General features: G+C 49.4%; 1 protein-coding gene across 3 annotated transcripts in view; it reads right to left on the bottom strand.

Moving 5' to 3' along the window:
* The window catches only part of LOC135913438 (probable cytochrome P450 12a4, mitochondrial), a 91657-nt gene that overhangs the window by 30378 nt on the left and 44673 nt on the right, over positions 1-16606 (bottom strand). For all 3 annotated transcript variants that reach the window (XM_065446011.1, XM_065446013.1, XM_065446012.1), the window contains one exon: positions 15190-15391. In XM_065446011.1, coding sequence (XP_065302083.1) covers positions 15190-15391 — 202 coding nt within the window. The remainder of the gene's footprint in view (positions 1-15189; positions 15392-16606) is intronic.

Raw genomic sequence — 16606 nt, 5'->3', positions numbered from 1 at the left:
TCGTTGTGTAATAAACGAGAAGAAAGAAGGTTAACCCAGGGGCCCGATTCCGGCCCCTCGGTTAACCGTCTTCTCGTTTCTACTAGGAAGCATAAATACGTAAACAAAAATAACATTTATAGAGCATAAGCGTAAAGATTCTTATCGGCTTTATTAGGAAACATAAATATCCAAGAAATTGGATGGGAAGAGATGGCGCCGCGGTAGCTCAATTGGTAGAGCATCGCACGCGAAATGTGAAGGCTGTGGGATCGTTCCCCACTTGCGGCAAGTTGTTTTTTCATCCGCTTTCATTTCCACTAATTTATCGTTTTGTTATTTCAGCGAGGAGGTTTGAGTCTTCGTCTGCTGTTGCTAGTTGTGTTGCTGTCATGCTTGCTTGGGTTTTTTTGTATTGCAGTAGGAGGTGCGCCAGGGTGTCTGACACGTTGCAGTGTGGACCGGTGTAGCCGTATAGCACCGGGTGGAAATGATGCAGTAAGGAAGAATAACTTCATTGAACTGAGGAAAGGGAGATATGAGATTAGGACCCTGATGGGTGGCGCCCCAAGTCCAGGGCTCCACTGGCTTCTGCCGCTAGCTGAACATGACTAAGAAGAGCCTTCTGCACTTTCGGGTCTGAGCTGGCGAGTTGTGCCTCCCATTGCTCCAGTGTGTTGGTTAGATTATGCCTAAGTAGGCATTTAACTTCGGCGGTCTAGTTTGGCATTCCCATGAGATCTGGTACAAAAACGGTGGCGAGTGGCTACACCACGGACAGGCACACCCGTACATCGTTGAGAAAATTTTCCTAAATCTTAATAAATTTGTGTAGACCCCCGTTTGAATCGTGCGGAGATCTATTGCGTCTTCCCCTTGCAAAGATGTGTGGGGGGCTGCGTATCTTTGCAGCATGCCGCGCTGGTGGGCAAGAGTATCGCGTGGTGCCATACATGACGGATCGTTATCCTCCTCCTCGCGACGGCTTTCTTGTGAAGTGGCGGCTCGTGGGTTTTGAATGGGAGGGTGATGGTTGCTCCGCTCGGTTCGTGAGCTCTCAAGCTAGAGCGTCAGCCCTCTCATTTCCCTCCAGGCCTGCGTATCCCGGATACCAGACCTGTCTGTATATATTCTTGACTTCCTTTCCAAGGAGGTGGCTAACATTGTAAGGGAGACGGCCGTTCTTAAAGAAGCGGCACGCGTCGTGAGTCTGAGATGATGGTGTTGTACGACGGCCCCGTCCGTTCCCAGTCCTTGATTTCCAAAGCGATGGCGAAGCATTCTGCCTTCGAAATAGAGATGGTCATCAGGAAGGTGCTTGACATTAGACTAGTCTTGCCATTGCCTATGACCGTGGCTACCGCACGCTTCCAGTTGTACTAAGAGGTGTCCACATAAACGGTATTCTTATTATATCTTACTAGTTTGCCTAGCCATTTCACGCTCTCTTCGCTTTTTTTTTGTTTCCGTCTTTGTGCATATTTCTCGGGACATGAGCGACTGAGATCTTGCTTTGGACTAGACCGGGAATATCCACCAGTACCTCGTCCAAGTTTTGGGGGTTTGGTGGAATACCCGCTGTTACCAGGATCCCTCTGCCCGATCTCGTCTGGCTAAGTCGGCTTCGTTGTAAAATTAAAGTTGCCACCTTGAACTCGGCGTATGTGTTGTACGCACCAAGGCCAAGGAGCCTGTCTGTCAGGGTGCCTGCCGGTACGCGCAAGGCCACCACAAGGTGGCCTTGCTCGTACCTGATGCGCCTCTGGTACGCCTTGTGCGTACCTGAGGCGCCTGTGATAATAGTGTCAACCAGCTCCTCCTCACTCTTGTAGAGTGCGTGAAAAGTGAGGCTGCATGTTAGTTTGCTGATAATGAGCGCCTGTACTAAACGGGCAGTGTCGCTTTCCTTCATGCCTTGTTTGTGAAAGCTGATTCTTTTAATGATCCTTGCCACTTCTCTTGTTGACGACATTAGTAAATTGATGGTGTGTGGCCCTGCCGTTGCTCTGAACCCAGAATTCCAAGATCTGAGTAACACTGACCTCTTTGATTTTCTGATTTTCGATTGCTATTTTTATGTTCCCATTAATTTTATATTGTTTCCCGTGGATGCGTATTATCTCCGATTTTTCTGCAGCACAGCTGAGACCGCTCGCCCTGGCAATGTTTTCAACTGCAGTGGCCGCCTCTTGGAGGGTCTGCTTCTTCTCTGCTAGGGACCCGCGCGTGGCCCAAAAGGTGACGTCGTCAGCGTAAATAGTATAACCCATTAGCGGGACACCGTCTAGGATCCGTCCAAGTCTACACATAAAGATGTTAAAAAGTAGAGGACAGATGATCGCATCTTGAGGCGTACCCTTTTTGGGGATTTGAAACGGATCGGATTTGGCATGCGATATTCCTATCGTAGCTTTCCTCCCCGTAAGGAATGGTCTAATGTAATTAAAGATATTTTCTCCGCAGCCAAATATATTAAGCTCGGTAAGTATCAATCCATGTGATATATTGTCAAAGGCGCCCTTCAGGTCAAGAGCTAACCATAGGCGTTCCCCACCCTTGGGCACGCCTTTGAGTACCTCTTCCTGCAACAGGGCGAACGCGTCTTGCGTCGAGAGGCCGTTGCGGAAGCCAAACATGGTGGCCGGGAACAAGCCCCTGTCTTCAATGAAACTTCCAAGCTTCGTGTCTATGACCCGTTCGAAGAGCTTTCCCATGCAAGACGTCAGCGAAATGTGTCTTAGCGCCTGCAGGGATGACTTCTTTCCGGGTTTTGGTATTGTAATAATTTTTGTTTTGCACTCTTCGGGGATCTCTCCCTTGCCGTGTGATAGCTTGCCGTGTGATAGCTTCTATCACTTTATCGTTAGGGTTTCCAATCATAGCGTTGGTAATCTGATCGGCACCAGGGGCTGTATTCTTCTTGGCCGCCTGGGCTGCCGCAAAACCCTCTTCCGTAGATATTGGGGCGTCTAGTTTCGCATTTTGGAGGCCCGTATAATTATTTTGGCCTGTTGATTGTATCGCGCTCCTTCCGGCATATCTTTCGTTGAGAGCCTCTATTAATGCCTCATTCGTGCCTCGAAATTCCTCCGCGATCCTTTGCAATATTCTGCTGGTCGCGGATATGGACTTTTCTGGGTATAGGATATCTCTCAGGATGACGCAGGTTTTTGCGGTGCTCAGTGTGTCTTGTAGCGAACTGCAAAACTGGATCCAGCCCTTAGTTGAGTTGCGAATGTACTGGCATATAGATTTGCTTCCTCCACCAGAGCTGCGATGCTGCGCAGAAGGCTTCTGTTCAAACCTTGTTTTCGCCGCCTGTTTAGCAGCTTATGCCTGCTTTCCCACAGGCTTAGGAGGTGGCTGTCCACAGCCGGTGCTTCCACGGTCTGTGTAATCTTTTTAAATGCCCGCCCGTGTGCTGCTTTAATGACATCGGATCATTCCCCAGTGGAATCCGGTTCGGCGTTGGGCGGAGGGTTGTGTAGCCGGAATTTCGTCCAGCTTGTCAGCGTCGTTTCCCCCCACCATCCGGCGTAGTTTAAGAGTCGATAGGAAAATGTTGTTGAGGAAGTGATAACCTCCAAGATTTTCATCTAGGTTGGTCCAGGTGGCGTCCTTGATGTTGCGTGTGAAAGTGAGGTCCGGGAACGTGTCGCGGCTCACGCTGTTGCCCATCCTGGTGGGCATGGTGGGGAGCGTGTTCAAGCTGAGCCCCAGCCTGGATGCAGCTTGTTCGAGACGCGTTCCCTTGGGTGTGTCTTTTGGGTAGCCCCATGTGGCGTTGGGAGCGTTGAAATCTCCCAGCACCACGACGCGGTCCTTGGCACCCGATATCATAAGAGCCTCCGCAAGGAGTTTGCTAAAATCTTCATTCCTGTTTTGGGGCGGACTGTACAAATTTACTATTACAGGTCTTGTCTTTCCTCTTTTTAGTGGGAATAAGCTTATCTGATGATTGATCTCAAGATTTCCTATCTGCTCTGCTTTGGTCACGATAGTCCTGCTCACCAAGGTGGCAACGCGGGGATAATTTGAATTTTGCAGCCTGTAATACCCCTGAAGCTTGACCACTTTGTGGCCAATTTCCTACAGACATATTAGATCTGGTCAGATTGGTGCACCGTCTATACAGTTTTGGAGGGCGGCTGCGCGCTTTTGAAAAGGGCGGCAATTCCAGTGCCAAAACTCTAATTGTTCCGCACTTTTCAATTTACTTTAGTCCTTGATGTACGAGAGCCTCCGCGTCGTCCCGACTCGCCTTTGGTGGTTTATGGGTGATTGGGGCACTTACTCACTGCTCTCTGCGAGCCTCCCACAGTCTCATTTACATATTGTTTCTGGATTCCTTATTCCTCGCCGATGAGTGGTATTATGTCTGGCATGAAATTCGTAAAAAGATCGTGGAGATTCGCAATGCTACTCCTATATCCTTGGACTTGGTTCTGGATCTGTTTTTTAAGGTTGTACGTGTGCGTGGGGATGCCAAGAAGTCCATCACCTCTTCCCTCGCCCACTTCCATTTCCATTTCTTGGGTGGGATGTATTTGTGTCTCGTGCACGTTAGGGCTGACCGCAGAGCCAGGGGTCTGCAGCGTTTTAACTGTGTTTTCGAACTTCTTTTGCAATGAGATTGCCAATCCGAATTCTTGACGCTCTGCTTCGATTTCGATCTTAAGCGGCTTGATTGCTTGCGTTAGTTTTTTGTTTTCATCCATGATTTTTCTGTATTGCTCGTTTTCTGTTATTGGAGCACTGGGAGACACTACCCCCGCCAAGCTCGCTTGATTGTTTGGTTGGCAGCTGCTTCTTCTGCTCCGGTACCGGTCTGGGGGAGGGGGGGGGGGAGGTGTCTTCGTGCCGTTTTTCTTGCCCGAAGTGTTCTTGAGGTTTGGTTTCCAAGGGGTGTCTTCAGGTTTGTTGGCTTTAGTTTCGCGTGCCCTCGATGGTGGTCTTGATCCTGATCGTGATCTTGATCGGGGCTTACTTCGACTCATCGATTGCTCCCGTTGCGAGCTGAACCATCAAGGGTATCTCTGTTGCTCGATTTCGGGCAGTCTTTTCTCGAACTAATCAACTCTGATTTCCGTCGAGGCTGCTCAATTCGAGAAGTTCGGGGGACGATGTTCTTTAGCTTCTCTCTGCATGAAATGTCGCCCGTCGCGTGTTCGTCGCCACAGATGGCACACTTTGGCGAGCACTCGTGCCCCTGATTGGGTTCAGTTGCTCCACATTTGTAACACATGCTGATATCGGGTGTTGGGCAGAAATCGATACGATGACCCGTTGAACGGCATATTTTGCGAACCTGGATTGTGGGTTTGTATGGGTAGCAGATCGGTTCAACTCCCATAAAGTACACGCACCTTGGAAGCACCGTTGCGGTGAAAGTCACTATCGCCGATTTGGACGAGCCCAGCATGCGAGCTCTTTCAATCTTCACACCCTGAGTGCGAATCGGCAGGTTCTCCATTAGTTTCGCCTGAGGTTTTCCGGGTGGTACGCCGTGAACAATGTCTCGCAGAACATCTTCTGGGTCTGCCACACATGCATTAAAGGGTTGAAGCTTCCCCCTGATTTTTAGTTGCCTGATTTCTCGCAACCTTCCCGCCACTTGTTCGTGTGGTGTTGATAGTATGACATTATTAGATCCGGGATGAATCCGCAGCAAAAAACTGCTGCCTCCAAAATTATTCTGGCATACTGCCATAGCGAGCTCCGATCGAAGCAGATCTTTAACCATGAGGCCCTCGTGTGGTCTCACAGTTACCTTGACGTCATTCTTCGGGAGCGCGGGCGGTCCTCGGCGTTTCCTACGTCGGAAGTCGCTCTTAGCCTGGCTCTCTCTATTCTTTGTCGAGTCGCCCTCGGATTTCTTGATATTCCTTTTGGTTCCCTCTTCGGGTTCCATTTCCCTTTTCTGACTGCTCTTTTTCTTTCGATGCGACAGAACGGGGCGCCAGCCGTCCTCCAACCATGTTTGAGACGCTGAGGTATCCGCGGCGTTCTCGAGAGCCGCGTCGTTATTTCCCCGCGCCTCATTCTTTGAAGTTACATGTTGCAGCACGTCCCCCGCTTCATTTCGTTGAAGGTCTGACGCCCAAGAGGGGCCCGGAATCAGTTCATCAACGTCCATATGGCCTTGAGTAACTGTTAAGCCCCGCCCGGCATACTCGGTAGCCAAAGGGAAATGATCGACCGCGGTCGTCCACAGCGCTAAACCTAATCCTAGGCTTGGGCTTTTCCGTCAATACGTGAGTCTTTTCCCACTCAAAAGTCTGAAAAGAGGTGGGAACAGCTCACCTTCGGCTTTCTTGGTGTTAGGAAAAGTTCTTAGCGTCCGTAAAAGGTTGATTGGAGTCCTGCGATCACACACAAGCACCGCAACCGGCACGTACGAGAGTCTTACCGCGCCGCGTCGTGGGCCGAAGTCGACGTTAGCGTTAGCACTTCCGCATGTGCCTCGAATCTTGCGGTGACGACAGTTCTTCGTGAAGTTGTCGTAGGTCCAAGAATTCGGTGTCCTCGCGAACTTTGCGACTTTACAAACATGACGACATACTATTTTGGTAGTGTTCGGCAAGGTTTGCGTACGGTAATATTTTAGAAACTGAGCGTGATGCGATCTGGTACTCAGTGCTCTCAGACGCTTGGAGCGTAAGCTTGCATTAAGCTTCCGTGGGTACATCTATTGCTGTGGAGTCGCCTGTAGTCGGTGCCTTCGTTTCTAGTTAGTTTTGGACGTTTTGGCGGGTATACCCTGCGTCCAAGCCAATAGTGCTGCAGTAGTGCTTGAGAAGTTAGCGGTATGGCTTCCGTTTCCTCCGATGATTTCGGTGGGAGGGAGATGTCTAGAACCTCGTGCGGGGCCGCCTGGTTGACGCTTGCGCGGGCCGCGGTGTGTGCCGCTTCATACACCTCGTGCCCCGGAACCCACGTGATGCAGGTGTAGAGGGGAGTAATGTCGCTACGTTTCAGTATGTTGATCGCTTTGATGGAGATCCTGCCCTTCATGTAGTTGCGTGCCGCTGTTTGAGAGTCGATGAAGCCCAATAATGGCATCCTGGCTTGTATGAGTGGCGGGTGCTATAGAGGCCTCCTCAGTTGTGTGCGCTCGTTTGGCGAGAATTGTCGTCAACGCCAGTGTCGTCCCCATTTAGTCTGTGGCACCGATGGCGAAGATGTTTCGGCCCGGATAATGGGCTGCGTCCACGTAGCGCACCTGCGGGCCATTACGGTTCTTGTGTCTGATGGCATTTACCTTGGCGAGCCGTCTGCCTCGATGGTGTTCTGGATGCATGTTCCCAGGCATCTGAAGAACTTGTTGACATTCTCGGAGCTTTGACGTCACCTTTTTCCTTACGTTGGCCATCGTGTTCTAGGTTGGTTATGTATCCTGTGCGTCGGAGGAATGCTCGGCCTGTAGTTGTGAGCTTGCGTCGCTCGATCTGGTCGGTGAGGTGCGCTTCCGCGAGTTCTTCCCAGGAGTTGTGAACTCCCATGCGAAGCAATCGCTCAGTGGAGGAGGTTGTCAACAGTCCTAGGGCGAGCTTCATGGCCCTTCGTATTATGAGGTTTAGATTTTGTTTCTCGGCTGTCTTCAGGCTCAGGTAAGAAGTTCCCTATGTAATAAGGCTGTGAAGGAGGGCTTGTACCATTCTCAAGGTGTTGTGCTCTTTGAGGTCATCGCGGCGATTGGCCACATGTCGTAACCGATGAGTAAGCTGTGCCACGGTGTTGTGTAGCCCGAGAAGTGTGGTGGAGCCGGACCTGTCCTTCTGTATATGGACTCCGAGGATTCGAAGTCTTTAACCAACGACTGGTCGTTGTGGTGTGAACCTCTCCTCTTGTCCTTTTTGTTTTTGACTGGTTTTTCGTTCATGTATGTAACAACTGGCCCAGATTTCAACCCTTCTGCAAAGCGTTCTTTTTGGTGGCACTGTTGAGCAGACGTCAAAGAACGGGCCAGTCGTTGGTATTTCTCGGCGTGCTGAGCAACCGCAGAAACAGGTGAGCATTCAGCCGAGTCCAGCCGGTACGGGAGAACCGTATCAATGGTGCTGGAGTGATGGCGGCCGTAAAGAAAAAATGGTGAGAATCCGGTAGTGGCTTGAGAAGCAGTGTTATATGCGTAAGTGACAAACGGAAGTACAAGGTCCCACTTGGAGTGTTCAGATGCAACATACATTGATAGCATATCCCGAAGAGTTCTGTTGAATCGTTCCGTTAGGCCATTGGTGTGTGGATGATAAGCAGTAGTAGTGCGGTGAATAATTTGGCATTCAGATAGGAGTGACTGCAGGACATCCGAGAGGAATACGCGGCCCCGATCGCTCAACAGTTCACGAGGTGCGCCATGGCGGGGACCGAAGTTGTTTAGAATGAATGAGGCGATGTCTTTTGCTGATGCGGCAGGCAAGTTGGCAGTTTCAGCATACCGTGTCAAATGGTCTACGGCGACAACAATCCATCGGTTGCCAGCGCCAGTAGATGGACGAGGCCAGTATATATCAATGCCGACACGGTCAAATGGCTGAGCTGGGCAGGGAAGTGGTTGGAGAGGTGCGGTGGAGAGATGCGGGACACATTTGCGTCGCTGGCAGGCTATGAAGGAGCGTACGTATTTGTGGACGAAGGTGCACATCCCTCGCCAATAATATTGTAAGCGAAGCCGTGTGCAAGTTTTTGACACTCCACCATGACCACACTGCGGGTCAGAATGAAAAGCGGCGCAGAACTCTTGTCGTAGGTGGCGAGGCACTACTAAGAGCCATTTGCGGCCGTCATTGTGGTAGTTGGGGCGGTATAGAAGTCCGTCCCGGATTGTGCCGCTCGAGGTGCCGAAGTTGCCGGAGGATTGGACAAAAAGTCGAATATCATGACAATCCATGGGTCTTTTAAGTTGGACAACCAGCAAAGAGCGTGATGCCGTCACCACGTCAAAGCATCGACCGTAGAAATATGGACGAAATTTTTGAAGAGCCCATACGATAGCCAGGCACTCTTTTTCTGTTACTGAGTAATTGGCCTCAGGTTTCGTGAGGGCACGACTGGCATAGGCGACTACGTATTCGGCATTAGCGTTTTTGCGTTGTGCGAGCACAGCACCAAGGCCGACACCACTGGCGTAAGTGTGAAGTTCTGTAGGTGCGCTTGGATCAAAATGGCGCAAAATTGGCGGAGACGTGAGTAGGTGACGAAGAGTCGTAAAGGCATCATCAGAGGCTTCCGACCAAGCAGAACGTTCATTGTTGCCTTGGAGAAGTTGGTTTAGTGGTGCGATCACAGTAGCGAAATTGCGAACCAAACGTCGAAAATAAGAGCATAGTCCAATGAACCTGCGTAGTGCATTTAAGTTAGTGGGCTTCGGAAATTCGGATACGGCGTGAAATTTAGCAGGATCAGGAAGAATGCCTTCTTTGGAGACAACGTGGCCTAATATAGTCAGTTTTCGAGCTGCAAATCGACACTTTTTAAAGTTAAGCTGGAGACCAGCATTCCGGAGACTGGACAAAACTTGATGTAAACGCCGAAGATGGGTCGGAAGATCAGGAGAAAAGACGACAACATCGTCGACGTAGCAGAGGCAAGTATGCAACTTCAAGCCGCGTAGGATGCCGCCCATCATGCGTTCGAAGGTGGCGGGCACATTGCACAAACCGAATGGCATTACAGTGAATTCATACAAGCCATCTGGTGTTACAAACGCGAGTTCCGAACAGTAGGCGTCAGCCATTGGCACCTGCCAGTAGCCAGAGCGGAGATCTAAGGAGGAAAAAAACACCGCTCCTTGCAAACAGTCAAGTGCGTCGTCAATACGTGGCAACGGGTATACATGCTTTCGAGTAATCTTGTTCAACCTTCGATAATCGACGCAAAATAGTATGGTGCTGTTTTTTTATCTAACTAGGACGACTGGTGATGCCCAAGGACTACTAGAAGGCTGGATGACACCGCGATTGAGCATATCGTTCACCTGGTCATTGATAACGTGTCACCCGCCGTGGTTGCTCAGTGGCTATGGTGTTAGGCTGCTGAGCACGAGGTCGCGGGATCGAATCCCGGTCACGGCGGCCGCATTTCGATGGGGGCGACATGCGAAAACACCCGTGTACTTAGATTTAGGTGCACGTTAAAGAACCCCAGGTGGTCGAAATTTCCGGAGTCCTCCACTACGGCGTGCCTCATAATCAGAAAGTGGTTTTGGCACGTAAAACCCCATAATTTAATTTTTTTTTTGATAACGTGTCTTTCAGTCGCCGATACTGGGTAGGGATGCTGTCGAATCGGTGCATGGCTCCCAGTGTAGATAGTGTGCGAAACAGTCGCTGTACGGCCGAGTGATGTTGCTTGGCTGTCAAAATACGGAGAGAAACCTTGGAGCAAACGAAGAAGTTCGTCGCGCTGCGTCGTCGTAAGGTCACTGGCAATAGATGGCGTAAAAAGAACGCGACAGTGACTGAGGAGGCGATGCCTCGAGAGCAGCAAAATGAGTGGTCGTCCATCGTGTCAAATATTGAAGATGAGGTCAGCTGCTCTGCCCTGCCAAGGCTTTCATGGTGGCGTAAAGTAATTGGCATAGCCGATGGGTTTGAGATGGACATGAGAGAGGCGCCAGCTTTGAACTAAAGTACGGCGAACGGCAGTAGTAGTGAACGGGGGTGAACTAAGAGTTCGGACGGAGCGAAGAGTACTGTGCCGTCATCTTCAGATTCGCAAGAGCTACTGACAAGAGTAGAAGACCAGGCAGGTATAACGGTTTCTTCTGAAACAGTGATTTTGCGACGATGGTCCTTTGGGTCAGCGATAATATTGGTCAAAAACTGAAACAGCTCGATTTCAGCGCGGGCGCATTCAATTATCGCATGATGTGTGGAGAGAAAGTCCCAACCTAATATGACGTCGTGTGAACATGATGGCAACACGATGCATTCTATGATATAGTTGACCTCCTGAATTACGACACGCGCACTGCAGGCGCCGGATGGCTCAACGTGCTGCGCGTTGGCAGTTCGAAGACAGTCCAGAAAGTGGCGTCGTCACTTTTCCTATCTTGCGGCAAATACGAGCATCTATCGCTGAAAGTGCAGCGCCGGTTTCGACAAGTGCTAGCGTCAATGTTCCTTCTATTGCGACTTCAATAACGTTCGTCGGGGAAGTGTGAGGTCTTATACATTTCGCTGGCGCTGCAGTTTTCACCTTCTGAACTGCGATATTTAGTTTTCCTGGCGCAAAGGGCTCCGCCTCCGGTGCATGGGGCAAAGCAAGCGGCAGCGACTAGAAGGTGAACGATGAGCGGCGGAGAATGCGGTGTCGACGGCAGAAGCAGATTCAAAGGCGTCCGAATAGTTGCGGCGTTGTTGGAAACGTGGGGCATACGGACGCACATTGTTCGGTACGTTCGGAGTAAGCAGGCGACAGTGACGTGCCACGTGTCCAGCACGGCCACAATAAAAGCAAATCGGACGGTTGTCTTCCATGCGCCAATGTTCTTGAGGTCGTGTATAGTGCACCAGTGGACGAACTGGAGGGGATACGGGTGGGCGCAAAGGTGGGCGAAGGGGGCCGTAGGTCTGTGGTGCAGGCCTCATCGCGACTTCGGCGTAAGTCAGGAGAGCGGCCGTCAGAGCCTGCTGAAGAGAAGGCGAAATGTGGTCGGCTACCTGCTCCTTGATGACAGACTGGAGAGCGGGTGCCAACGGAGTACTCGGCTGGCCATGTGCAAGTGGAATCAAGAAAAGCTGACGAGCCACCTCTTCACGGACGAACTCCTTGATTGGTAGCAGCAGCGAAGTGTTATCCGGGGCAGCAGCCAAGCTTGACATTGAAGTGGCCTGAGGTGTAGATTGGCGGGTGGCTACGCGTTGTTTGCGCAGTTCGTCGAAGCTTTGACACATCCTGACGAGTTCAGAGACTGTCGAGGGATTTTTCGACAACAGCATCTGGAAGGCGTCGTCTTCAATGCCTTTTAAGATATGGAGGATCTTCTCCGCACCAGCCATTGCGACGTCAATGCGGTTGCAGAGGTCGACAACATCTTCTATATAGCTGGTGAATGTCTCCCCGCACTGTTGAGCACGGCAACGCAAACGTTGCTCGGCGCGAAGCTTGCGAACCGCGGGGCGCCCAAATGCCTTTGTCACATTAGTCTTGAAGGCCGTCCACGTCGTCAGATCACGTTCGTGGTTGCGGTGCCACACGTTGGCCACACCGCTCAAATAAAACGACACGTAATTAAGTTTTTTGGTGTTGTCCCAGTGGTTGTGGATGCTCACCCGGTCGTAGTCAGCGAGCCAATCTTCTACGTCATGGTCTTCGGTACCACTGAAGATGGGTGGGTCGCGTTGCCGCAACGGGCCGGGGCAGACCACGGTATTCACCGGGGCAGCGGGTTGTGGTGGTCCTTCTTCCGGCATTATGAAGACGGGCTGCAGTGCCTGATTACGAAGTTCCAGAATTCTGGTTGTACCCAGCACCTCCACCAATTGTAAAGGGGGGTTTATTCGGCTCGTAGAGCAGCAGCGACAAACTCAGCACCAGCAGGTAGGGCGCAGCCGGCGAACGAACTGGGTGTCACGCGATGGCAAGGGGGCTTTTCAGCCTGCCGATCTTCTTCGTCATGATATATATATATATATATATATATATATATATGTGTGTGTGTGTGTGTGTGTGTGTGTGTGTGTGTGTGTGTGTGTGTGTGTGTGTGTGTGTGTGTATTTTTTCATTTATTAAGCACAAGTAATTTTCCCTATGTTGTCCTTGCTGTCACAGTTTCTTAGCTTCATGTGATACCGTTAGACAAATGAAATTTCAGGGATTTTACTTTCACTTTATACATCAAGGACAACTCTTTCAGATACTTTGTTACTGGGAATACTGTGGGCTACTACATAAACAACATGGCGTTGTCCCAACTTTACTGTTGGCGTTTACTTTGTCAATGTTTTGGAGGTTGTGGTGCAGCAACCACCTTAATCAGAACGCATCCTCTATCGTAAATACGTGCCACGTTTGAGGCTTATTATCATCGTTTTCACAAACGCCTCCTTTGTACACCCGACGCTGCTTTCATGACCATGATAACACAATTGTGCGCAAACGCAGAACTATCGCGTCAATACAGATTCTATGCATTTCACATAACGTACGCTTTGTACAATGCAGTACTGCTCATTGTGACTTATAGAAAGCATCCATACATGCACCTGTGTTACTTTTCTCGGAGTCTATGCGGAGCGCAAAATCTTGCTCTAATTGCCTAACACTTGTTCTCAGCTGAGTAGTTTGCGCGTTTGACTCCCGAATGCTGGCATGGGTTCAAATCGTGGTGGAGGTGGTTGTGGACACGCCGTATTTTTTTTTCTTAAGCCGTGGTAGCGGCGAAGCTGAGGATGACGGGAAGGTCTCTTGCGAAAATAAATTACGCGGAACCTCCGTGAACGGAAACTGTCGAAGATGTGCGTAGCATTATATGAAGCTCGGCATGGTGCGGAACGTCTTGTTGCTTGGACATGATGTGTGTGGGAATTGTGTTGGCATTGTGTGTGGTATTTATTTATATATGCAAGAGAAGTACGAGCAGCAACGTGCTCTTCACTGAACATAAGCATTCCACATCATGCCGACAGCCATATAAGGCTACGTATGTCTACGAATGTTCCTGTTGAAGGCGGTTCCGCGTAATTCTTTTGCGCGATGCTCGGCGCGGCATAGCCTGCACCTTAATGCTTTGATAATCCGCGGAAAGGAGACGGCTGCGCGCCCATTCGTTATTGTTCTGTGAGTGGTGCAACCTTTTGTTTTGAGACCCCTATTGTCACCTTCCATCGTCAATCTTCAGGCGTTTACCAAAGTGTCCCATACTGAAACCAAGAAGTATGGAAGCAAAGTAGCAACCTTCCTAATCCCCCTGTTAGTATAAGCCTAACCATTTCTGGCCTAGGTCTGACTCCTCATTTCTACGTATCGCGTATAGGGAATGGCGAAAGCGAAATAGTTGGTAGTGTTTTGCATTGGTGCGCCCATTGTTATCGCGGAAAAATGAGTCGTTCTTTATTGTACCCCGGTTGGCAGCTATTAACCACGTACACGCTGGTTTTAAGTGCACATTCCTGCCCTGTATTGGGAAAGGAATTTCCTGGCTACACAGAACTTTTCAACCTGCATTTTAGCGCTACGCTTTAAAAGTGACCGTGTGTGTCGTCGATGACGACAACTGTCTTCGTCCGAAAAACAGAGTCGACCATGGACGGGACAGGTCGGACACAAAAAGATCAGTTTCGGGCACATAGCTGATGTCGCCGTACAACAGAAAATAAACAGGCAGCTCACAGTGACGTGACTAACGATCCGCGTTGTTATTGGCTCACCATCTACGCCACATGTGCGAATTCGCAGAAACGCTTTGATGCTCCGAACATGGAAAACTGCCAGCACTACAGGGTTGAAGCAGCATTTGCCGCGCCTGCCACGTGTTAAGTTCGAAATTGTGCCCCGTAAAACAGTTTTTACAGGCCGCATCTTTGCAATGCAGTACGCAGAGCCAAAGGGTCAGAATATCGACTGTTACCTTACAGTGCAGTTTGAGTTATTAGCCTACGTCAGCAAATTTATATCTATCTATTTATAAATCCATCTTTTTATTGAGGTCCTCCCTGTAACCCCAGTTTTCTACACGCTCGGGCTGCTATGGTGGGTGCTGGCTGTTGTCTTACTGAGCAGACCACATGGACCCCTGAGTATGTGCCCTAATAGACAGATGGCACCTGTCGTACCTAGTCGACAACTTTAATGACTGGGTATGTGTGGGAGCATACAACTTGCACTACGTTATTGTAACATATACAGCAGTATAAAAATCTCTACAAATAAATACTTTCCCGTCGCCAAATTAGTTTTAAACGATTACTTTTGCCTGGATATTCGGGCGTTCATTACCTTACCTTCCATAACAATCCCAAATGATGTGTTCTGTCCGATTTGTCTATCTGTGCGTCAACTGTTTTTAAGAAATATCATGAAATTGTGCGAAGATAAAGATGGAAACAAAATTCGCACGCACCACACATATGTACAGGCTACTTTCCCCAGTTTAGAGCCTCAGCCTTTAGCGGGAAATATAGGTTATGCCGGCCTCCCTGTAAATTAGTTCTCCCTCTCAGAAAAAAAAAACACAAGAACACACGCACAATGCGTAATGGTACTTACGGAACTAGGTAATCTCCAACACGTTGAAACCTCCGAATTGTGGGCGTTGGAAAGTACCGATAGTAAGGAAATCGCGTCACCAATTTGTCCAGGTCAGAAAAAATTGTGAAAACTGCATTAAGTATCCCAGCTGCATCCGAGTCGGGTGGCAGCGGATTCTCGAGTAGACCCAGTCTCTTGTCTAGAGCAACAAACATGACAGCTGCAAAGAAAAGAGAGAGAGAGAGAGAGAAAGTGAAATAAAAAAGTTGACAAAAACACCAATTCATCCAAACCAGTCCCTATATCTTTATGATTCGATGTACACTAGTGCGCCGAAGCAGGTGCACGCGGAATACGTGGTAGCAAGGGATGCCTCCGTTGTTATTGCAAGCTGTGCTTCTGCCATTTTCGTTTGCCCAGCCTTGTTCGCAATGCACACACACAGACACACACGCACGTACACACACATATATATATTAGTCATATCATAAGAAGCCAACAAACACTGACACCACGACAACATAGGGGAAATTACTTGTGCTTAATAAATTAAATAAAGAAACGATAAACTAATGCAAATTAAGGTGTATGAAAAAACAACTTGCCGCAGGTGGGAACCGAACCCACAACCTTCGCATTTCGCGTCGTATCGTGTACCAATTGAGCTACCGCGGCACCGTTTTCCCATCCACTTTCTTGCGTATTTATGTGTCCTAGTAGAAGCTGTGTCCTAGTTCATCCACTTTACTTTCCATTAGTTTATCGTTTCTTTATTTCATTTATTAAGCACAAGTAATTGCCCCTATGTTGTCCTTGGTGTCAGTGTTTGTTGGCTTCTTATGATATGACTAATAAAAAAATCGGGCCCCTCGGTTAACCCCCTTTCTTCTCGTTATTACATAACGAGGGTCTCGAATCCGGCAACATTGATGCCTTCAGGTAGCATATGTGGGTTGGGTTTGTTGACCAGTTGCCTTCACCCTTAAAGATCGCGTTTTCGTGACGCCTGTGGCAAGAAAGGCGTTCCAGGTCCGCCGCCAAGGTCTGTCAGTGGTGGCACTGGCTAACACTCCCACGGTTCTACTAGGACACATAAATACCCAAGAAAGTGGATGGCAAAACGGCGCAGCGGTAGCTCAAGTGGTAGGGCATCGCACGCGAAATGCGAAGGTTGTGGGTTCGGTTCCCACCTGCGGCAAGTTGTTTTTTCATCCACTTTAATTTCCATTAGTTGATCGTTTGTTTATTTCATTTATTAAGCACAAGTAATTTCCCCTATGTTGTCCTTGGTGTCAGTGTTTGTGGGCTTCTTATGATATGACTAATGAAAAAATCGGGCCCCTCGGTGAACCCCCTTTCTTCTCGTTATTACATAGCGAGGGTCTCGAATCCGGCAACATTGATGCCTTCAGGTAGCCTATGTGGGTTTATTGGC

The sequence above is a fragment of the Dermacentor albipictus genome, unplaced genomic scaffold (assembly GCF_038994185.2).
Source record: "Dermacentor albipictus isolate Rhodes 1998 colony unplaced genomic scaffold, USDA_Dalb.pri_finalv2 scaffold_15, whole genome shotgun sequence".
NCBI lineage: Eukaryota > Metazoa > Arthropoda > Arachnida > Ixodida > Ixodidae > Dermacentor > Dermacentor albipictus.
Note: the sequence above shows the minus strand (reverse complement) of the source record. Positions and strands in the feature narration are given on the sequence as shown.